Source organism: Rattus norvegicus, chromosome 4 (genome assembly GCF_036323735.1).
Source record: "Rattus norvegicus strain BN/NHsdMcwi chromosome 4, GRCr8, whole genome shotgun sequence".
In the NCBI taxonomy this organism is placed as follows: Eukaryota; Metazoa; Chordata; class Mammalia; order Rodentia; family Muridae; genus Rattus; species Rattus norvegicus.
Window position 1 is genome coordinate 121,227,086 of NC_086022.1, and position 21,938 is coordinate 121,249,023.

Genomic DNA, 21,938 nt, shown 5'->3' on the forward strand with positions numbered 1-21,938 from the left:
CTGGTCCCCATCCCTGTTCCCCTCCTGACCCCATCTCCCATCTAGCGCTCTCCCTCCATCCACTTCCAATGACTATTCTGTTTTCCCTTCTGAGTGAGACTCATGAATCCTCCCCTTGACACTATTACTGATGCTCTGCTGTGCTCGCAGAGAGGAGCCTAGCATAACTGTCTCCTGAACGGCTTTATCCAGCCATGGATAAAAACAGATACAGAGACCAAACATCAGGTGGAGCTCAGGGAGTCTTGTGGTTGAGTAGGGGATAGGATTGAGGGAGTCAGAGGGGTCAAGGACACCACAGGACCTACAACTACTGGGCCCGTGGTGGCTCACAGAGACTGAACCACCAACCAAAGAGCATGCAGGAGCTGGGCCTAGGCCCCCTATACATTTGTAGCATATATGTATCTTGGTCTTCATGTGGGTCCCCTAACAATTGGAGTGGAGGCCGTCTTTGACTCTGTTGAGTGCCATTGGACCCCCTTCCCCTAACAGGACTGTCTGGTTGGGCCTCAGTAGCAGAGGATACGCTTAGTCCTGCTGCGACTGGATGTCCCAGGGAAGGTGGTAATCTTTTCTGAGGAGAAGGGGAGGGGTAATGGACAGGAGGGATTTGTAAGTGTGGAGAGGAGGGATGGGGGGGGGCTTCGATCGGAGTGTAGAGTGGATAAATTAATTAGTGAAAGGCATTGTATTCAAAGGTAAAGATTTGTAAGCACAACAAACGAAACCTCTTATCTGGTGGGTAGAATTTAGGGACTTGGATTTCTTACATGCAGTGTGGCATGGGTGAGGGTGTTGGACTCATGCCTGGGCTTGTTCGCTATAGGAGCAGGAGGACTCGGATGATACAAACCCCAGCACCTCTGTTCTGTTTTGTTTTGTTTTGGGGAGTTGCCTTAGTAAATGGAGGAAGAATTAGCAGGAGGCCAGGGTTGTTCAATGTAAAGAAATGTGAAACCCGGCGCTGGGATTCTGCCTGATGCCCTTGGTCTAGGGTGCAGCCAGAAATGTCTTCCTGCGGGGCCTGGAAAATGCTGCCAAGAAAGCGGAGCGGTCCTTCTTTACTCTCGAGGTTTCCTCCTGTGATGGGGTGGAGTATGTGTGAGTCCAGGTGTAAGAGCACAGGGCAGGCCTGGGTCTGCCTTGCCTCTCTGGCATGTGCTGCCCCAGGGTGGATTGCCCTGGCTGCCTGCCCTACATCAGCAGATTTTATGGAGCCCGGTGCTTTCATGAGCTCTCTAGAATAAAAGGAAAACATCTTCCTAGGGCCTTCGAAAGCAAGGGGCCCCAAATTCTAGCTAAGCAGCTTTGAGTAACTCGCCCAGCGACTAGTGTCTTCGCTGGCCATGTCCACGGCAGCGTGGGATCATAAACTTGTTCAACACAATTCTAGCCGTTTTCAGCCACACTCAGCCAGGCTTTACCTTATAGCCTAAAGACTATCGAGATTCTCCCATGTCCATTCACTCACGGTTGAGGCAGAGGGAAGGGGAACTTTACTGTCAATGCCTTTAACCCTAGCATCCGTCCTGGTGATTACAGCAATAGAATTTTGAGGGACGGAGACAGAGCGGCGAGAGTCTGCGCTCCTGGGTGGTGGTTTACAGCCGCTCTGTGGGCTCTGCTAAGTTGCGTAGTCTACTGCTCGGAATTATCGAAGCCACTCGTGTTTTCAGAGTGGCAGACACTTAACATTTAAAACAGGTAAGATTCTTGTCTGTTTCTGCTGGTGACCCCTCAGCGCTTGACTGGTTGAAACATACGGAGCTGATCTCCAGTTTCTCCCTAGGGCACCTGGGGACAGGCTGAGGACATGAGGGCCCCACCGCTGCCTCTTCCCTTCCTCCAATATCACCTCTTTGTCTGTTACTAAGATGGTTGTCTTTGAAACACCATTGATAGCCCCAAAGGGAAAGAGACCCCGGCTAATGGCAGCTCCGGCCACCCACCTGTGACTGGCACAGCAGTCTGCTTGTTCTAACTGGAGCTAGCTGGAGCTAGCTGGAGCTGGGACTGGTGAGAGGGGTATGCTCAGTCAGGGACTATGGGCATGTGGGCTTAGCTGTGCTTCAGTGGGGCACTCATGGAGTCAGCAGAGGGTGGCACGGTAGAGGGGTGCAAAGAGGTACACCCCATCTCTTCCCGTTGGCTAGGGCTGTGCTCTGTAAGAGTCACATTCCAGGGCTCCGGAGAGGAATGCAGAGCCTTTCTAGCTGGCTGCTCAGAGCCCTGCTTCCTGCCCAGACAGAACCAATGGAGCATGGGCAGGTTTTATTTTGAAAGATGAAATTTAAGTCATTTATTTTATTGCTGCTGGGAAGCTCTGGATGGCCAAGGCTGGAGAGCAGAATCCTCTCTCCTGGAGCTGTGTCTTCTGCTGTTATTTCTGCTTAACTGCCATCCCTGCTCCCCCACGTCACTGGAATTCTATGCCCCTGCACCTGTGTCTGTGGGCCTGTCCCTTCACCGTCTCTCACCCTTCCTTCCCAGCTTCTAGCTAGACCTCTGTTGGCACGTGGCTTTGGAAAAGTCAGCATGCTCTGTGGAGCCACCCTTCCCTATTACCTTCCCCTCTCCTGCCATTAAGAAACCTTTAATTTCCTTAAGCATTAGCCTAACCATTCTGAAGTCTCCATTTTGGTGGCACTAGGTTGGCATGAGGTCTGGTTGTTGGGTCATGTGACTCACAGGGCCATCCCTGGTCAGTTGCTTTCTTTCTAGTCCTTTCAGAAGTGGTTCATTTTCTTGCCAGGTTCAAACTTTCATCTAGATACAGATGACGAAAGTCTTATCTTGAGCTTAGACTGGCCCCCTGTCCCTCTTCCCATTGACATATCAAGCACAGTGGTCCAGGCTGAGTCTGCATTTCCCCCTCAAACCGGCTTGCTCTTGTCCTCTGTCAACCCCAGCTGGAAACCTGAAGTTAACTGAATTTTCTTTTCCTACGGTTTTCTCTCCCCAGTTACCATTTGCCAGTAATTCTCTGACCCACATCCTAATTTAATCTGGCTCCGCCCCTCTACTGCCAGGTGAGGTTTAGACTCTCCAGATGCCCTTCCTTACAGGAGCAAGGTCCACCCCGGGTTTTCAGGATCCCACTCTCCACTCAGCACTGAAACACGTAACCTGTTCCTCCTTAGCCTTGTCAGTGACTACAGATATTCCTAACATTTGAGAATTTAGGCGGCAACGACACACCCTTTTCTTCAGAAAAGGACAGTTGCATGTACATACAAGCTCACAAGTTTCTTAGTAAAAGTTGAGGGAACCCACACCCCGCTTGAGCACTCTGGGGGCAGAGTTCTAGTTCTTCCTCACCAGCCTTTTCTCATTTCCTCTGCCATTCTCCCAACTCCCTCCTTACTTGGTGCTTTGACAAAGCTCAGTGGGACCTGGTGCTGGGTCCACTTCACCTTTCTCCCAGTTTCTTCCTGGAACACCCTTTTCTAACCTGCACTGCCTGGAAAACAATTTGGTGCCAGGTAAGACAAAGTCTCTAGCACTTAATAAAGCAACTACTATGTGCTTGGCCTTCTCAAGGCACTCCAAAGGTGTAGAAGACAGTAGTTTTGGCAATCACAAACCACATAGCTGGATGGGGAAGACAGAGGAGAGGGTGTCACTGCTGAACTCTCTGGGTTGTGCTTACGTTAATTTGTCTTTGGATTTATTGTATCTTACCACAGCGGTTCCCAGCCCTCCCAATGCTGAGACCCTTTAATACAATTCTTCATGTTGTGGTGGCTCCAACCACATTATTTTGTTTCTACTCCATATCTGTGATCTTGCTACTGTTATGAATCATAGTGTAAATATCTGATATGCAACCCTCAAAGGGCCTTTGACCCCCAGGTTGAGAACTGCTGTCTTACAGGGATTCTGTTTCCATGAAGAAGTTCCCAGAGTATACATCTGTCTCTTTTCTTCTGTTAGGCACAGTACAGTGTTTCAAATGGAATGGCTGAGAGTGGTCACTTAACCATAGATAGGAAGAAATGAGAATTTAGCAGGTAATGCCTGTCATGTGTCTCCTGAAGCTATGTCCCTGCCACAGACCCTTGCTGCAAACAACTTTACCAACTTCTCTGCAGAGAGCAAGGTGATGACGCCCTATAGCGCAGTGTGGGTAAGATGCTGGCCAGGGCATAGTCTGTGGCAAGTCCAGAAGCCCTTGGCTGGCCTTGGGAGTACCGTGAAACTGGGGGTTGGGTGTGGAAAGAGGGAAGGGTATTCCAGAAGGAAGGTGAACCATGGGTTCACGTACAAGGCACAGGTAGGGTAGAGGGGAGTACAGAATGCAGGATGCTCACACACAGTATCTGTGGCAAATCGGACTCACTCCAACATTTTAATGGCTACCAGGTCTTCTTCTTGAAGACACATTTGGCATATATGTAGGTTGGGCTTGGATCTTCTGTGATGGTCTTTGGAACTTCAAGTTTTACAGAGTGCCTTTTCTAAGGTCATGAATTCCAGTAATATGGGTAAAAGGAGACTGCTTTCACGCTTGAGAGTGAAGCCACTTTCCTGATGTTGGGTTGTGCTTTAAAGAATCCTAGGAATATTTTGGTTGTCACTTATTCAAATACTTTTTAATCTTGGAAGAAACTGAACAAAACACTAAGCTCACTGCTCTGGGCGATGAGTGAATGAACACCTGCTTTAGCAGCCACAGGAAGGCAAAGGAATGCGGGCGGGTTCCTGCAGCTGTGGCCCTGGTCTAGGGAGAATCTGAATCTCCCTGTGGCTCTGGTGAATGTGGTGAGACAGCTGTTCCTTGAAAGGGGAGGTGTGTACCCTGTGAGCCTTTGCTATTCTATAGGGGAGAGGGGGAAGAATGTACTTGCTTTGGGGGACTAGGGTGATATGATTTGTGTCATTCCCAAATAAGATCTTCTTTATGATTAAAAAAATTAGACTCTTTTGTGTGTGTATGTGTGTGGTGAGTGATGTGGTGTGTATGGTATGTGGTGTGTGTGTGTAGTGTGGTATGATGTGTGTGGTGTGGTGTGTGTGTTTGTGGTGTGTATGTGTGTTTGTGTCTGTGTGTGTGCTGTGTGGTATGTATGTTCGTGGTGTGTATGTGTGTTTGTGTCTGTGTGTGTGCTGTGTGGTATGTATGTTCGTGGTGTGTATGTGTGTTTGTGTCTGTGTGTGTGCTGTGTGGTATGTATGTTCGTGGTGTGTGTGTGTGTTTGTGTAGTGTGTATTGTGTGTCTCTGTCTCTCTGTGTGTCTGTGAGAGTGGTATGGTGTGTGTGTCTGCCTGTCTCTGTCTCTCTCTGTGTGATGTGCTGTGTATGGTATGGTGTGCATGTTTGCATGTGTGTGTGGTGTGGTGTGTGCATGGTGTGTGTGTCTATGCATATGATGTGTGTCTGTCTGTCTGTCTGTCTGTCTGTCTCTCTCTCTCTGTGTGCATGTGTGGTGTCTGTCTGTCTGTGTTTGTGTGTAGTGTGTCTGTCTGTCTCTCTGTGTGTGGTATGGTGTGTGTGTGTGTGTGTGTGTGTGTGTGTGTAGGTCAAGGGCAACTTTGAGGAGCTGGTTCTTTCCTTCTATGGTGATGACTCTGGGGATGGAACTCAGGCTTGGTGGCAAGTACATTTACCCACTAAGCCATCTCACCAGCCTCTAAATAAGATCCTTACGAGAAAATCACCTGAGAGCCCAAGACAATGTGAATTATTGCAGTGTGATTATAAGTTGCCAATACAGCCTGAGGCAAACCAATCATCTCCCACTCGTCATGGCCGAGCCTACTGACTTTGTGTTTAAATGTTGATTAGTTAGCTTAGGAGACCTCGGGAGGAAGGGGATCTCAGGCCTTCTCCAATCTTGATCCCATTTCCCACACTCTTTACCTCCTCTTTCTTTGATATTTCTTCCCACTGACCCACTTCTGCATCCTCTATAAATTGTGCATCTCATGCACAGCTGGTTACTAACCCAGAATGTCCAGCCTAAGCTTCCCTCTGGCTTAGCCTGGGCCACCCAGGAGCATGTGTGAATGGACATGCTGGCATGCAGGAGGCCATGGCTTCTGACCCTCAGACTCAAAGGCAAGGATCCTAACAAAACATGGTGGTCACAAACTGCCTTAGGGCCACACAGCCTCAGCACTCCAGGAGGTCACAGCAATTTGACAAATTTTAGTTGGGGATGAAATGGGAGAGCGAAATGTAAACTATAATGTTTCATAACATTACTTGTGAGAGAGGAGGAGGCTGGGTGGAGCAGGTGGGCAGTGATCCCAGTGTGCATTGCTCTCTCTGTCTGCTGTATGAGTGACCTCACCACAGCCCAGCCTGTGACAGCACTAGCCATGGCTCCTCTTCCCACCCATCTAACCTCTCCAGCAAGAGCACAGCTCTGAGGATATGTGCCTGTTTCTCTTTTTTTCATACCTGCTATGTTCAACTCATAGTTACCTTGGTCTCTACGCAACTCTTGTCTTATTTTTGTCTTGCTTGATTTATTTTGCTGTTTACTTGTATGTATATACATGTGAAGACATGTGTCCTCATGTGTTCATGTGCTTTTGGGTGGCCCAGCGGACAGAAGAGGACATCAGGTTTCCTGGGGCTGGAGTTATGAGTAGTTGTAAGCTGCCTCATGTGGAAGATGGGAAATGAACTCTGGTCCTTTAAAGAGCAAGTGCTCTCAAAGCTGAGCCATCCTCCCAGCCCTGCCCCTTAAAAAAAAAAAACAGTGTTTTTACTATTGTGTTGTTTGATCTCTCAAGTTCTATGCTAAGATGACCTATAACTTGTTTTCTTATACAAACACTGAAGACTAGGAATTTCCCTCTGAGGGCCACTTTGACTGCACTCTGAGTTTTGGTATGCGGCGTTCTCAGTAATCGAGCAGTTCTAAGTGTTTCTTAGCTCACATTGGCTCATATATTACTCTGATGTGTGTTTTGAATTTGGAAGCGCACAAGATTTTAAAAACTTGTTGATAACTCAATTTGCTATAGATATTTAACTTTTTCATTCCAGGATATGAGTGGCACAGAGGAAGTGACTGAGCAGAAGGTTTTAAAGCACATTTTAATTTTTGCAACTTCTTTCTTTTACAATACAGGTGAATAGAAACTATCCACCAGACTGACAGTCGCTCATTCTAGAAGGTTTCATTATTTTATGGTCCATTTAAGAAAACCTTTGCCCATTAAATCATGGTGCTTTATTGATTAACAGAATATCTTAATCTCAGAGGTGTTAAAATGTGGGGGAACAGTGTATGTCTTCTGACCAAAGCGATACATTTCTGATCATTTAGTCTCTCATCTCAGACAACCCTACAAAGTCTAATCACTAGTTGGGGCTTTGTTCTGGATCCATAATCTGTCAGCAGCTTTTTAAAAAACGGTATTATTCAAATCATTTATATATGTTTATTAGTTTATGGTTGCTGATTACTGAGGGATGTACATAAATCTCCTCTGAACAGAAGATAACAGTGGGTTTATAAAAGTCCCATGTGTCATGGGTGTGCCATTGTGTGTAGATCAGAATCATGTAACTTCTGGATTATTTGCTCCTACGCACACCAGCCTGTCTTCATGACAGTAATATGTTGTCACTGTATGCTCCTCACATCTCCTCCTCCTCCTCCTCCTCCTCCTCCTCCTCCTCCTCCTCCTCCTCCTCCTCCTCCTCCTCCTTTTGCTATAAGGTTTGAGCTACCTTCTATTAAATAGCTACACTGGTTTTCTTTTTCTTTTTGCTCAATATAACTTTTCTCACATTTTCGCTTCCACCTTTGTTCATCTCCGTGTTTTACAGGATGTGTGTCTCAGTGTCAACAGCAGGGAGTTGAGTGGTGTGACTGTGTAAGCTGTCATTCTGTGTCTCCCGATGGCTGAGCGTGTCCCAACACACCCACTCTGTTCATAGACTATTGGATCCAACTCGCGTCTCTACCATTCGCCATGGGGTATCTCGGCGTTTTCCAAAGCATAGCTTCAGAAAACCATTTTTTCCCCCTCTCTTCAACTCTCAAAACAAGGAAATTTCAAACTCAGGGCAAACATTCTTTAAAATACTTAGAGATAAAATATTGAAGAGTTGATCACTCAACTATCCAAGAAAAATAAACCAGCAGGAGTCCTTCAAAACATCTTAAAAATATTTTTATGCATCTGAGGGTTATCAAAACAGAGGCACTGGGAAGCGCCTTCGATTTCAGTTTGTAAGCAGTATTTGAGATCCAAGCTCTGCACTCTCGTGTTCCTGTGGTTGTCTACCCTTGCTGGTGATGGTGCACCAGACCACAGGTATATTATTAAAGTAACAAAACAAAACAAACAAAAAAAAGCCCTGAACATCGCTTAACCAAACAAAGATTCGAATTTTGTGTGGTTCTCAGGGGATGGCTGAGTGCCGAGAAGTGATGTCTTGCAGGTGGCATACCTGGAAACCAAGAAGGTGTGCTTGGAGCAGTCTGGCTGAAATATGACCTCAATTATATGGAGTGGAGGTTGGCTGACCTGCATTTCACAGGGGAGCCCCCTCCAACATCAACAACAAAGGTCTCTCAAATTTATTTCCTAAATGCCCAAGCCAAACTCATCCATTACACTCTGGAGGGCTGAGTTTACCCTTCTCAGCTCGCATGCACACAAATCCACAATGACAGACTCTAAGCTGGGGAGGGAGTCTGTAAGGTTTGCCAGCCCAGTCACCGATCTGATGCCAGTCTCGGCCAAGCTGCCAGATATCTGTGCTTGAGTAGAACCGAGTTCGAGACCTCTCCCACCTAAACCAGGCACTGACCGAGGCCTTTTAAAAGCCAGCCAGCAGCTGCCTCTCACCCTGTTCAATCCTTGCATCTCCACACCTGCTTTAGAGTGGCCCTTTCTGTGCCAGCTGTGGCCCAGACTAATGGGTTCCCATTCCATATTCTACACAGTACTATCTATGCTACAGTTTCTCTCGACTCCAGTGTCTCTGGGCTTACTCTAAAGAACACCCTTGACCCCGAACACCAATCTCAAATGGAGAGTTTACCTTTCACCTCCTCCTTAGTTTTAGGGACCACACTCTGTTACTGTGACCAGAAGTCACAGCGTCCTCAGAAACCATCACCAAGCCAGTCCCACAGAGATCAGAGCCAAGTGCAAGAGCACCTAGGTCTAACATCACACGACAGTATCGGATGGCAATAGACTCATTTGATCCAAGGCCACACTTAGCTTTATTATCCTCTCTAAGCAATTCCTCCCTGTTTCCACAACCCATTCACTTTAGAGGACACACCACTTATGATTACAGCTAACGAAAACGTGTAACTGGCTGTCCTTTCTTCAAGGCTGAGGATGAAGCCCTAGGATCCATCCGTTTATGTCTCGGGGCAGCATACTCTTGGCACTAAGCTACTTCAGCTAAGTTGTGGAGCATGGACGGACACTTACTCTGCCATGAATGACAAGGGGCACAAGGCTGTGCCCTCACATTAACGCCCCTGGTTGCAGTTTACTCAAAGGCAGGGGCTCGCTTCCACAGGGATGTGCTGTACTTGCTTTCTGTGGCTTCCGTTGGCCCAGACTCCACTTCTCACAGAGGACCTCTCAAGGTCCCTCTCCACGACACCCGTCCAGTGCAGAGTTCCTCTACTCTTCCATGCGATATGAAGTTTAAGGAGAGGGGTGGGCAAGAGGCAAGGTGTTACACTGTAGAAACCTGTAGGGGAAGCCAGAGCTTGTGCCCTGGTCTTATGTTCTTTGGAGTTTATAAGGGCCTCCTGCCTGCAGGGGTATTGGATTTGGGGAGCCTCTGACTGGAGTGAAAGTTACTCATAGGCAAGCTGCCTACATGTTTTGATGTTCTCCTAGTGTTTCTGGAAGAAGCTGTCTAGCTTGACTTTGCAGGAAGACCACTGAGAGGCTGGAAAGTAACTCCAGATGCCACATGTTTGTGCTAATTCATCTAAAAATGTAAAGAAGTAGAAACTTCTAGTCTTTAGGACGAATGGGGGACTTTGCAGGTCCTATGTTCTACTGTACCCCAAATTGTACAATATTTACCTTTGGGGTGTCTTTCCCACCAGAGCATTTGTGTCACAGCTTCTGGAAGGCAGCGCTGGCTATTGTTCCCAAAGTCTCTGACCACCTGTCCACTGTACTGGTTTCATACACACTGGCCCCAATGCGTATCTCTGGTTTCATTTGCTGTGACAGCCTCCTCCCTGGATTAAGTTCCCTCACCAGGAGGCCCTGTGTTGGTAGCTGCAATACGATTTATTCATCACAAAGACAGATTTTGGTGAATGTTCTGATGGATAGACTGTTTACTTGACCTTGGAAAACACAAGGAAAATTGTCTTTTCTGATTCGCACTCCGAAGGGCGCACCAGCATTTTTTTTTATTATGTTGGAAGACAAGCTTGCCTTGCAGCCCAGGTTACTGGACTCACTCCCACCCTGCTGGTGAAACTGAAGCAGTTTTGGCAATGGTGACCATGCGAGGCATCTGTTTACCTAGAGAGCTGTCTGACCATGAAACCAACTCCATCTGTGTGCTCCCAGGTTCCTTTAACTCTATTGGTAACAGATCTGAATCGCCACAGGCAATGGGCCTAGGAGGTGGCACTGGACAGAACTCCCCAGGCATTGCTGTGTGGTGGTCCCTGCCCTTTCTGAAGCCTATACCTGCAGCCACCATGGTCTCTGTTTGGCACACTCCTTTCTGACCAACCTCAGCAAGACAGATTGCGCCCCTCAAGCAAACTACTACATTTATATCAGTAAGAGGATCCTAAATGGGACACACAGTTCAGGCTTAGCATGGGAAGCCAAGGACTTATGGACTAGGTGTGATTCAGGAGAAGAACTCCTATTTCTTAAGTGGATTTTAGTGGCTCTTCTCTTGATAAACTTTGGATGGCAAAGTAAGAGTTAGGCAGATATGAAGGTAAGAGTCTTCTGGTTAAGATGGACTTGGCTAGCTTATTAAAAATGTAGATTCCTGGGCTAATCCTGATTCTTAGAGTTTTCCAACCTTTGTACTATAGACACTTTGAGGCAGATAATTCTTTACAGGGGGCGAGGCATTGAAGATATTTCCAAGTTTCTCTCTCTCTCTCTCTCTCTCTCTCTCTCTCTCTCTCTCTCACACACACACACACACACACACACACACACACTCACACACACTCATTCAAATGTATATTAATAGAAAAATACCAAGAGTTGTGAAGAACAGTCTGGATTCAGGATAAAATGATTAAGAATTGGGGGGAGTGCCAAGAAGATGCCTCTGCAGGTCGAGACACTTGCTACCAAGCCTGGTCACCTGAGTCTGATCTTGGGACAAATATGGTAGACAGAGAGAACCATCTCGCAAAAGTAATCATCCTCTGGCTTACATATGCCCCTCCTTCCACATTCATAAGTAACTAATAAAAATAACTTTAAAAAGAAAAATTAATAAAAATTCTCGGAGAACCAGGTGGAAGCTGCAGCATATCCACAGAAAGGGAGCAGTGTCCTAAAGGTGAAGTGTAGCAGAGGCACCTGAGGTGTGAAGTGTGGCAGAGACACCTGAGGTGTGAAGTGTGGCAGAGACACCTGAGGTGTGAAGTGTGGCAGAGACACCTGAGGTGTGAAGTGTGGCAGAGACACCTGAGGTGTGAAGTGTGGCAGAGACACCTGTGGTGTGAAGTGTAGCAGAGACACCTGTGGTGTGAAGTGTGGCAGAGACACCTGAGGTGTGAAGTGTGGCAGAGACACCTGAGGTGTGAAGTGTGGCAGAGACACCTGAGGTGTGAAGTGTAGCAGAGGCACCTGAGGTGTGAAGTGTGGCAGAGACACCTGTGGTGTGAAGTGTAGCAGAGGCACCTGAGGTGTGAAGTGTAGCAGAGACACCTGTGGTGTGAAGTGTAGCATGCTTCCAGAAAGTTCCCATGCTCAGAATAAGGCTTATATTATTCCGAGTGGTAATGCCAAAAGTAGCAACAGAAGACGAAAAGCCTGCAGCCCAGCCTCATTTGATTTATTAATAAACTTGATGTATTGCTTTCCTGCCCCCTGGTTACCATGGAAACAACATGTTCAAAGTTTTTCCTCCCTGATCCTAACAGCCATTAAGAGGCTGTTTATGGGGGAGAGGGGTAGCCGCCATGAGAGATGTGCAGATTCTGTAAGGGGCAGAGAGATGTATCAAGAGGCTAATGAGGCCATCATTCATTGATAGAGGACTGTGGCTTCCAGTCCCTTTAAGCACATACCATTCTTCCAATTATAGCCCTGTAATGTGGGGTCTGAGACCAGCTAGATTGCCTGCCCTCCACAGTGGTGGGCATGGCTTCTTGTTTATTTTTTAAAACATATAGTGTAAAATGGCCTTGAACTCACAATGTAGCTGAGAATGATCTTGAAGTCCTGTTCTATGGCCTCAGTGTCACCAGGGCTAGAATAACAGGTGTGCATCGCCATGCCTGACTTTGAGCCTAAGGCTTCTGATTCAATAGCCTGAATTAATCCCTCCATTATTCTGTACACACAGTACTCATGCCATGCCTACAATACCCAGGGTTTCTTGCTTTGATGCCTCATGCCGGAGATCACTGAATGTTTATCTTCGTGAAAAAAAGAGAGAAAGAGAATTTATCTGACCAGTGACATCACATGGGTTTTTTAAATTATTAATTATTGGTTGTAGCTAGGTCTTTTCCCACATAAATTAGGGAGAAAATGGAATCATATTCTCCATTTATTTAGTGGTTAGTTAGACTTAGCCTTGGTATAACCTTATGTTCCCTTCCTTTCTTTGAAGACTGTGATTTTTACAATCCTATAGGAAATGCAAACAAACCCTCACTCAGAGCTCAGCTCACAGTCAATCAGCAATGAGAGCCTAGCATCATGTCCCTTACTGGGTGACAGCACCAAGTGTGGGTACATGTCATGGGAGAGGAGCAGTTGCAAAGCTGGGCAATGGCCTCAATCAGAAGGCAGTGGGCATGGAAACAGAAGTGGAGGGGAGAAGCTCACAATTCAGGCTCTGCCAGGGGTCTTGAGCCCTTGCAAAGGCTGTCTTCTCTGGGTAGAGCCTCTGCCCATTAAGCCCCTGTAATTTTCACTTTTAAGGTCACCTCTGTGGCATTGCCTCCTCCACAGACAGTTCATGGCTCTTTTTGGCCCTCTCCTCTCTGAAATCTTACAGACGTTATACTTGATTCATACAAGCCATTCTCTTTGTGTACATCTGCGTGGGCATGACAGAGCCCAGAAGACACTCTCTGGTGCCATTTCTCAGGTGCTGTCTGCTTTTTCTTTTTGAAAGCGTTTTTCATTGGAGGCACTCGGAACTCTCTAAGTAGGCCAAGCTGTGAGTGAGCCCAAGGGTCTGCCTGTCCCAATCTCCCCATCCTGGAGTTCGTGCTACCGTGCCTGGCTATTTTCTTAGGTGGGTTGAGATCAAGCTCAGGCACTGGCTGAGTTATCTCCAGCCTCGATGTTCATCTTTACACATTCTTCAGCCTGGTGGGCTCCTCCCTCCAACAGCAGCTTTGCAGATTGTTCACAGGTTACCGGATAACTCAGTAGCTGTTTAAGAAACGCTAGTTGAACAACTTCCTGAATTCTGTCCTCTTTGGGTAAAACATGATAGACTTGCAAAATATTTATTTAAAGGAAGATAATCTTCAAGGAAAGCTCCTCAAGGTCCTAAAATTGACTGGCTTTGTACTGTACCAAATTGGAGATAGTTCTTAGCCCCAGGCTACAGTCTGGGAAGGAAACGCTGGGGAAAGGGGATTGAATCCTAACACTTTCTATAGCCAGGCAACTCTGCAAAGTTTACCCTGAGTATAGGAATCTTTTAGTGCTTAAGTGGAAAAAAATCTCTGTCCTATAAATCTGCATGGAATTTCTACTTCTGGCCAGGGTAGCAGTTATTCACCGTGGCTCTTGGAACCTTGGGACACACTTGTCCAAATGGGCACCAAATAAAGCGAGAAAAGTCTTAGCTTCATATTTTAAAATGAGTTTTGTTACTAGGTGACGGACTGGGCAGGCTGGGATTGGCACAGGCAGGACTAACCCTTTGCTTAGGCCCCAGGGATCATTTCTAATCTAAAAACCACATCCTCTGGACAAAGACCAGCCTGAGATTTCAAGTCACCTCTGGATGGCCACGCCTTTCTCCTTCCACAGAACTTCTCTGCTTGGCCCCAGGAAGTTTCAGTGTTTAATTAGAGTTTCAGCTTGGGGCCTGGTGGGGAGCAGAGCTTTGTGTTTGAACTGAGAGATTTTTTTTTTTTTTGCCATCTTGTTTGTCTCCCTCTAACCACTGAAGTATAGCTAAGCAGTAGTATGAACACCATGGCCGTGTCTTTTCATCAGAGTCCCTCCATTGCTATGGGACCCAGGACAGGGGACCCGATTATCTAGAGAATCAGTTAGTTCAAACTGTATGTGTAGCTTATGTTGACATTGAATTGAAGATCCTACTGCCTAAGTCTCCAAAGGGCTGGGATTACAGGCACACACCGTCACACCCAGCTCCTTCAAAAGTTTTGTTTAAGCTTCTATCATAAACACTTATTGAGTGCTGACTAACAGCCAGGCCTTCTGCATGGTGCAGAGAGCATTTGTTTAATGTTCACAATGGTGTCAGTAATGAAAACTCTTAGTGTCTTCTTTTTCTTGGTTAGAAAACAGAAGTACGGGGCTGGAGAGATGGCTCAGTTGTTAAGAGCACAGACAGTTCTTCCAGAGGTCCTGAGTTCAATTCCCAGCAACCACATGGTGGCTCACAACCATCTGTAATGAGATCTGATACTCTCTCCTGGTGTGCCTGAGACAGCTACAGTGTAATTATATAATAAATAAATAAATAAATAAATAAATAAATAAATAAACAAACATTAAAGAAAAGAAAAGAAAACAGAAGTACACGACCAGACATGGCTATACAAATAGTAACCAGCAAAGCGATGTCCTAATTTCTCCTCACCCCCAGGTCTCCTCCTCCTCAGATTTTTTTTCCTGCCAGCTTGTGGTCATGCCATCCTTTTAGGTACAAGGTCTGGCTCTTGAGGATGCTACAAGTTTCATAACCAATGTTTCAGGAAACTCCTCAGCCACTGGTTCAACACAGAACTTTCTTCCACAGCCAAGCTGCTCCTATCTCTCACCAACTGCCCACAGAGGGACCTGTCAAATGCAAGTCAGATCTTGCAACTCCCCTCCTCCAAAGCCCAAGCTCATCCCCCACCTGGCCACCCCACTGACTGTTGCTGTTCTCATCTAGCCCCCGATACCCTTCCCATTTACCTCAGATGCCTCGGGGTCTTAACATTAGGGATTTGGGGTCGGAAACTTCTACCCTCCTTGCCCCTCCCATGGCCTCACAGTTAACTTCCTCACTATCCAGGGCTCTACTGCAATGCTGCAGGTTTACACTGGAGCCCACTCACTGAGGCAGGACCAAACCCTCTTAGTATTTTCCATATCACATACATTATTTTTAATATGGTTCGGAATCATTTCTTCTGTCTACTGTGTAGCCCCCACCCTCTGTCTACTGAGACGTCCTAAGTGGCAGGAGGGAACATCTTGTGATCACTGACTTTATTGAATAGGTATACAAATGGGCTTGTATCTCAAATCTTAGGGTGACAGGAGTTTTCTTATAGACTAATAGAATCATCTGAAGAGAAAAGGAGTGTATTCAGAGGTGATTTTAATCAAGAGTCTGTTGAACAGGAGACTGGGTGTCATAATCACACAGAGGTAATTTGAGGAGCAAATGGAAGCTGGAGTGAGATACAGTGGGCCTTTCTGGGGAATTACTCAAACTGCAGCACATTGTTAAGGCCACCATTTCTTCTTCAGAGACTCTGGTTTAAGTTTGTAGCCTTGTATTTTCATACCTCGAGCTTGACCCAAAGACTGTTTACTTTCCAACCTCCCTTGCCCTTGTGGATTCAATAGCAGTAACTGTTTGTCTGTGGTGTGGTCAGACGTACGGGCCCACACTGGTAGAGCACTATGAGACTGGAAGGACAAGCAGGTGAAGGCATTTTACTGCTCCTACACAGCTGTCAAATTTGGTAGTGTAATGCTTAGGTATCTAGAAAGGATGGTTGACCAGATGTCTGAGCAAAGACCATTTCTAAGTAGTGATACTCCTCTATGACAGCCTTAGTTGTTTGGGTCAGGTGAACCTTTTCCATTGTCTATTCTAGTTATGCTGGGTTATTACCCACACGGGATGGAGAATGTTTATAAGGAGGTATTAGGAAGAATAGTCATGTCCACCATGAAACTCAGCTTCCTGTGCATTTACAAGGTAAAACATTTTTGCTTCGTTTGGCCTCAGGGCACAACTGCTATCTCCCATCTACCCATGACAATACTAAGGGCATGATACCAATTTGTAAAGAGTTCTATCCACATGCTTTTCAGTGGCTAACCAGGAACAACCTTTGTAAATATACTCACTAACCACCCCCATTGCAAAGAAGAGCTAGTGGAGAACAAGCACTTAGTCAACAAAAGAAAATATCCAAATACAGGTAGTGCTCGAAACACAACTGTTAGGAAACAGATTCTTTAGATGAGTGAGCTGAGCCCCAGCCCAGATAGGCTGAGCTCTGAGACAGTGACACTGGTCAGAAGGGACTTCATAGGCCCAGGTGTTCCCAGTCAAGTCCTCCCTTCCCTGAATCACCTCCTCAGAATGCCTTGGGGTCACCAATATGAGGCTCAGGTGCAGCCAGCATAGTATGAGGTGAAGCTGGCACGCACGCACACTCCCTCTCTTTTAAACCCATATTTTTGATTTATTGGGCATCACATTTTAAAACGAAACAGGCTCTGAGGTGACTTTAGGGGTAGCCAGAATGAAAACTTCCTGACAGGAGGGATCCATGTGGTAGGAGCCAGCAGAGGCTAGCCACCAGTGCAAGGCCCCTTCAGCCTCTCTCTGCCTTCATCCATTTTGTTTTCCCCTAAGGCAGTGGTCTTTAACCTTCCTAATGCTGTGACCCTTTAGTTCCTCATGTGCCGTGACTCCCCAGTGTAAAATTATTTTCATTGCTACTTCATAACTGAAATTTTGGTACTGTTATAAACGGTAATGTAAACATCTGTGTTTTACGATGGTCTTAGGTGACCCCTGTGACAGAACTGTTTGACTGCCAAAGGGGTCATGACCCATAGGTTGAGAACCACTGCCCTAGATTATTTCCACAATCACATAAACAAGTTTCCATTTCCTCATCCTTAAATAATAGGTTTTCTATAAATCTATACCTTTTTTGAGCTGGTAATCATTTCCTGCTTTCTTAAAAAACAAAACAAACAAACAAAAACACCCAAAGCTCTTCAAGACATGTTTTCTATGTTATCTAATGCTTTCCTGTCTACCCTCTCCTGGTGTAGCTGACCGAAGGGCTTACCCCAATTGAATCATCTGGACAGGCCGAGACCACCAGAGCTCCTCCTCAATGCCAGAAACAGAGAACCTGGCACAGCATCCCTGGTACACTTCACAGGGAAGCACACCCTGACCCAGCTGTATCAGGGCTGGGTGGGCAGAACAAAGACCCAGAAGACCTTCCATGGTTGACGTTGGAGGAGCCTGGGGTTTGGGGAGGACATTTGAAAATGGTAATGGCAATGAGCTGGAAGGTTGTGACTTACACAGTGTGTGGTGGTGATGATGACGGAGCTGGAGATGAAGGACAGGCCGTCATTCATGCTGACCTGCAGTGCAGCCTTCCTGCAACAAGAGAACCAGAGGCACTTAGCCTGTGTGTTGTGAACAGCAGACTGAGAGCCAGACAGAGCTTGTCCACTTCCCCGTGGGGCCCGATATTCTTCTGAGAAGCAGTCTCAGGGCCACCACCTGTGGTATCCAAGAGATGCTGGGATATGCTCCCTTAATGTGTCAAGACAGGACATTAACTTTGGATTACAGGGGCAAACACAGCCTGCCTTTATTTAACCTGTTTGTTATACCTCATGATAAGGTAAAGCTTGCTTGCTTTTCTTTCTTTCTTCCTTCCTTTCTTTCTTTCTTTCTTCCTTTCTTTCTTTCTTTCTTTCTTTCTTTCTTTCTTCCTTTCTTTCTTTCCTTCCTTTCTCCCTCTCATTATTTCTTTCCTTTTCCTTTTTTTTTTTAAGACAAGGTTTTTCTGTGTAGCACTGGCTGTCCTAGAACTTAGCTCTGGACACCAGGCTGGTCTTGAACTCTGACAGCCTCTGCCTCCCAAGTGCTAGAATAAAGGCATGTATCACCAAAGCCTGATAGATAAAGTCTTCCAAGAGTCATCCAAGTCAATAGGGGTAAATTGGACAAACTGTAAGCCGCATGCTCAGCTCTTAGTAATATGGGCTCGGGGGTCTGGTGGGGCAGTCTTTTGCCTCCCTGTTGGACTCACGGAGGTATAGCTGTGGACAGACTGGATTGTCGTCTCTGGCTTCTGTCTGTGAGGTCCCGCCGAGATAAGAGCAGGCCTCAGACTGTAGATGCTCAGTCAGAGCTTTAGTGTTTTCCCTGGAGGCCATCTCCAGGCTGCCAGGCATGGTTCTGCGGAGGCTCTCTCCTGTTCTGTAATCATCTGGGCTCCCTGGGCCCCGTCCTGTTGTAACTCAGGGCGCTGACTCTCCTGACAGCTCTAATTTTAATGGCACCATGAGAGGGTCCCTGTATGTGACTTCAGGGAATGTGGGTAAGACTCTGCAGAGGACTGAGGGTGGTGGTGACGGTCACGAAGCAGCCACAGCGCTTACTTTGCCTTTCTGAGTCTCCTTGTTTTGAAGGAACAGATAACAGTCACTTTCCAGGACGCAGATGATGACAGGGTGGAGTAATGCGTGTGAGAACTTTCTAGAAATGTGGTTGGGACTGAGTCAGCACACCAGCTTGAGCTCAGGCTCTCCCACTGGCTGCTATGTGACCCTGAGCAAGTTATTCAAATCCTTTTAGCTAGCTTAGATGGGAGTCTTATTCACTGTGAACAATGGAGGAGGAGAATGAAGAGAGATTCAAACCGCTTGGTGCCTGGTTTGCTACACCATGGTGGTCACTGGCAGAATCTGGAGAGAGGTTCCACAATGATAAAGAAGGAATATGTCGCTGTCCCCCTATCCCCCTCCCTCTTCCTGTCTGGCTATAGGTCTCTGTGGCTGATGAAAACTTACATGCCAACTTCTTTTAAGATTGGTGCTGGGCACAGCAAGTAAGTATCTTCTACAGCAAAGGGCTTCTCATCTGTAAAAAGGAAGTCACAAGGTTATGGTTTCTAATTCTGTATCTTTGGAGATCGTCAACCAAGTCCAGAGGGATGGGATGGAAATAGAGAACCAGGTGAAGTAAAACCTCCTTTTGCCTTGGGTTATGGTTGGAATATAAAATGTCCCCTGAGAGTTTACTGTTGAAACCAAGTACCATGCTGGCAGAGGTGGGAGGTGGGGGTAAAGGAATCACTGGGGGGGGGGCAGATACTGCTGTTCTTTTAGTAGTGTTCTCTCTCTCCCTCCCCTCTCTCTCCTTTCCTCCCTCTCTCTCTCTTTCTCTCTCTCTCTTCCTCCCTCTCTCCCTGTTTCCTCTCTCTTTTTCTCTTTCTTCCCACTTCTCTTTCTCTCTGGCTGCTATGAGGTGAGGAACTTTCTTCCTTCACACGCTTCCAATCTGATCGTCTGAAACTTGTTTACGTTGGTATGTGTCAGAGCGGCCGAAAGCTGACATGGTTCCCCCTGATGCATACACAAATGGTAGCACCCTAACACACATGGTAGCAGCCACTAGAAGAGAACTCAGGGCCCCCTTCCTAATTCTGGTCTCCTGGCCTCCTGTCCATCTAAGCTAATCCTTGTAAACAGCATAGTTTGTTTACTTTTCTCTAAGGAATAGCTGAAGGGCTCTAAGGAGATTCACATCTAGGTCCAGCTTGACAGAGACCATCCACACGGAGGAAATGCTCTGTCAAACACAAACAGGTGCAGCAAATATCCCTACGTTTCAGAAGGCAGGTGGCTTTGTCAGGTCTCAGGAATACCCAACAGGAGTTGTGCTTTAATGGAGATCTGGGAAGAGGCAGCTTTGGTGGGGTTTGGCATGAGCAAGGACTCAGCAGACACAAGTGTGCCCTAGGATGGCATCTCAGTGTGAATTGTATAGAGACTGTAGGACATAGGTAATCACTATACTCATCTTTGGTAGAGAATATAGTCTTTGTGGAGACAGCCAGTTGATAAAGTACTTTTGTGCAAGCATGAGGACTCAAGTTCAAATCCTGAGCATCCTTCTAGCTAGGCAGGATGGTAGGCATTGAGGAGGCAGAGACAGGCAGATCCCAGGCAGGCTAAATCACCGCTTCCTTCCTGTACAGCATAGCATGAGGCAGATGCCTGCAGAGTCTGGATGCCCACCCAATAAGCCACTGGGACAGGGCTGCTAGTGACAGCCTTGGAGGCTAAGGGAAGAAGGGATCTGTGTGTGTGCATGCGTGCATGTGTGCATGTGCGTGTGTGGTGGGGGGAAAAGGAAGGGGGGAGAGGGAGAGAGAGAGAGACAGACACAGACAGACAGAGACACACACACAGAGACAGAGACAGACAGAGAGACAGGGAGAGAGAGAGAGAGAGAGAGAGAGAGAGACAGAGACAGAGAGAAGTTTCTGTGTGGAGACCAGAGGGTGACCTTGGGCATTTTCTGTTTCTCCGTCTTAGTTTTGGGATGGGTTTTCTCACTGAACCTGGGTTTTCCTGATTCAGTTCAGCAGTCTGGACAGCAAGCCATAGCTATTCTCCTGGCTTTACCTCCTCAGTGCTGGGACTGACCACAGGCACATGTTGCTCTGCCTAGCTACTGCTTGTTTGTTTATCATTTGTGGGTACTAGGGGTTCAAACTCAGGTCCTCTTACTTCTGAGAATCACTTTACCAACTGAACCATCTTCCCATTCAACTGAATCATCTTCCCATCCCAGGATCACGTTTCAGAAGCAAATTGGAGGTTCAGAATGACAAGGTGACATCTTAGCTACAAAGGGATAGAAGCAAAGCTGGGCCCTGACTGAACTCTGCAGCATCCTGTCCTCACAGAGAGACTTCCTGCTCCAGGGAAGCCTGGGTGAGGGAATAAGCCAAACTCTGCCCAGCAAGGCTGACTAGATCGTGTATTTATTTCCTTGTGGCTGTGGTTTATACACAGCTCTTGCATACAGTACCTAGGGTGCAGCCCCACCCACAGAGCCCCAGGCAACCACGGGGTGGCCCCAGAAGGCCTTGTGACTCCAGGCTCCATGCTGTGGTTAGAGCTGGAGGGCTCCTGCTGGCCCTGTGAGCTCCTGTCTCATCTCTCTGCCCTAGCTACCAAGGGGTGGGGGGCAGGCCGAGGTCTTGGCATTGGAACAATTCTAATTCTCCTCTTTTTGTCTTCCTTTACTGTTCGAGAGACCAACTATTTCTGGGGCAAAGCAGACAGGAGGACAGAGGACTGTTGCTGCTTGGGGTACAGCTCTGATGTCCCCGAGATTGAACCCAGGCTGGGCGGCTGTGGGCTCACTTGTAGAGCTGGCATTTTCTGAGAGGGACTGTTTGGTTTGGAGCCTGTTTTCACTTTACCGCAAAAATGAGTGGCTTTTTCTCCCTCTCTCCTTAAACAGAGGCGGGTCATTTGGTTTCCATAACTCAGATCATCTGAGTCCTTCCTGGAACGGCCACTTGGGAAGCGGGCACAGAGACTTCCTCCATTGTCACAGAGGGGCCCTGTGCATGGTTTGGGGGTCATGCCCACCCTCTCTCCCCATTGCAGTCTCTGCCAATGCCAGTGTGCTGTGCTGTTTATGGGGCCATAATCCACTCCGAGGACAGTGGGGTCCTGCTTCTCTGCTCACTGGGTGGCCATTTCACTTTGCTATTCCCTGGCAGGGCACGGATAGAAAAGAGTAATGGGGACCAGGAGCCTGGAGTAGCCTA

At 47.1% G+C, this 21,938-nt stretch overlaps 1 protein-coding gene across 1 annotated transcript in view; it reads right to left on the reverse strand.

Annotated features, from left to right (window-relative positions):
* Nucleotides 1–21,938, reverse strand: part of Antxr1 (ANTXR cell adhesion molecule 1) — a 187,448-nt gene that overhangs the window by 78,984 nt on the left and 86,526 nt on the right. The window contains exons 11-12 of the mRNA NM_001044249.2: nt 19,159–19,228; nt 17,656–17,734 (exon numbers count right to left, since the gene is read on the reverse strand). Of these exons, the coding sequence (NP_001037714.1) occupies nt 17,656–17,734; nt 19,159–19,228 (149 nt within the window). The remainder of the gene's footprint in view (nt 1–17,655; nt 17,735–19,158; nt 19,229–21,938) is intronic.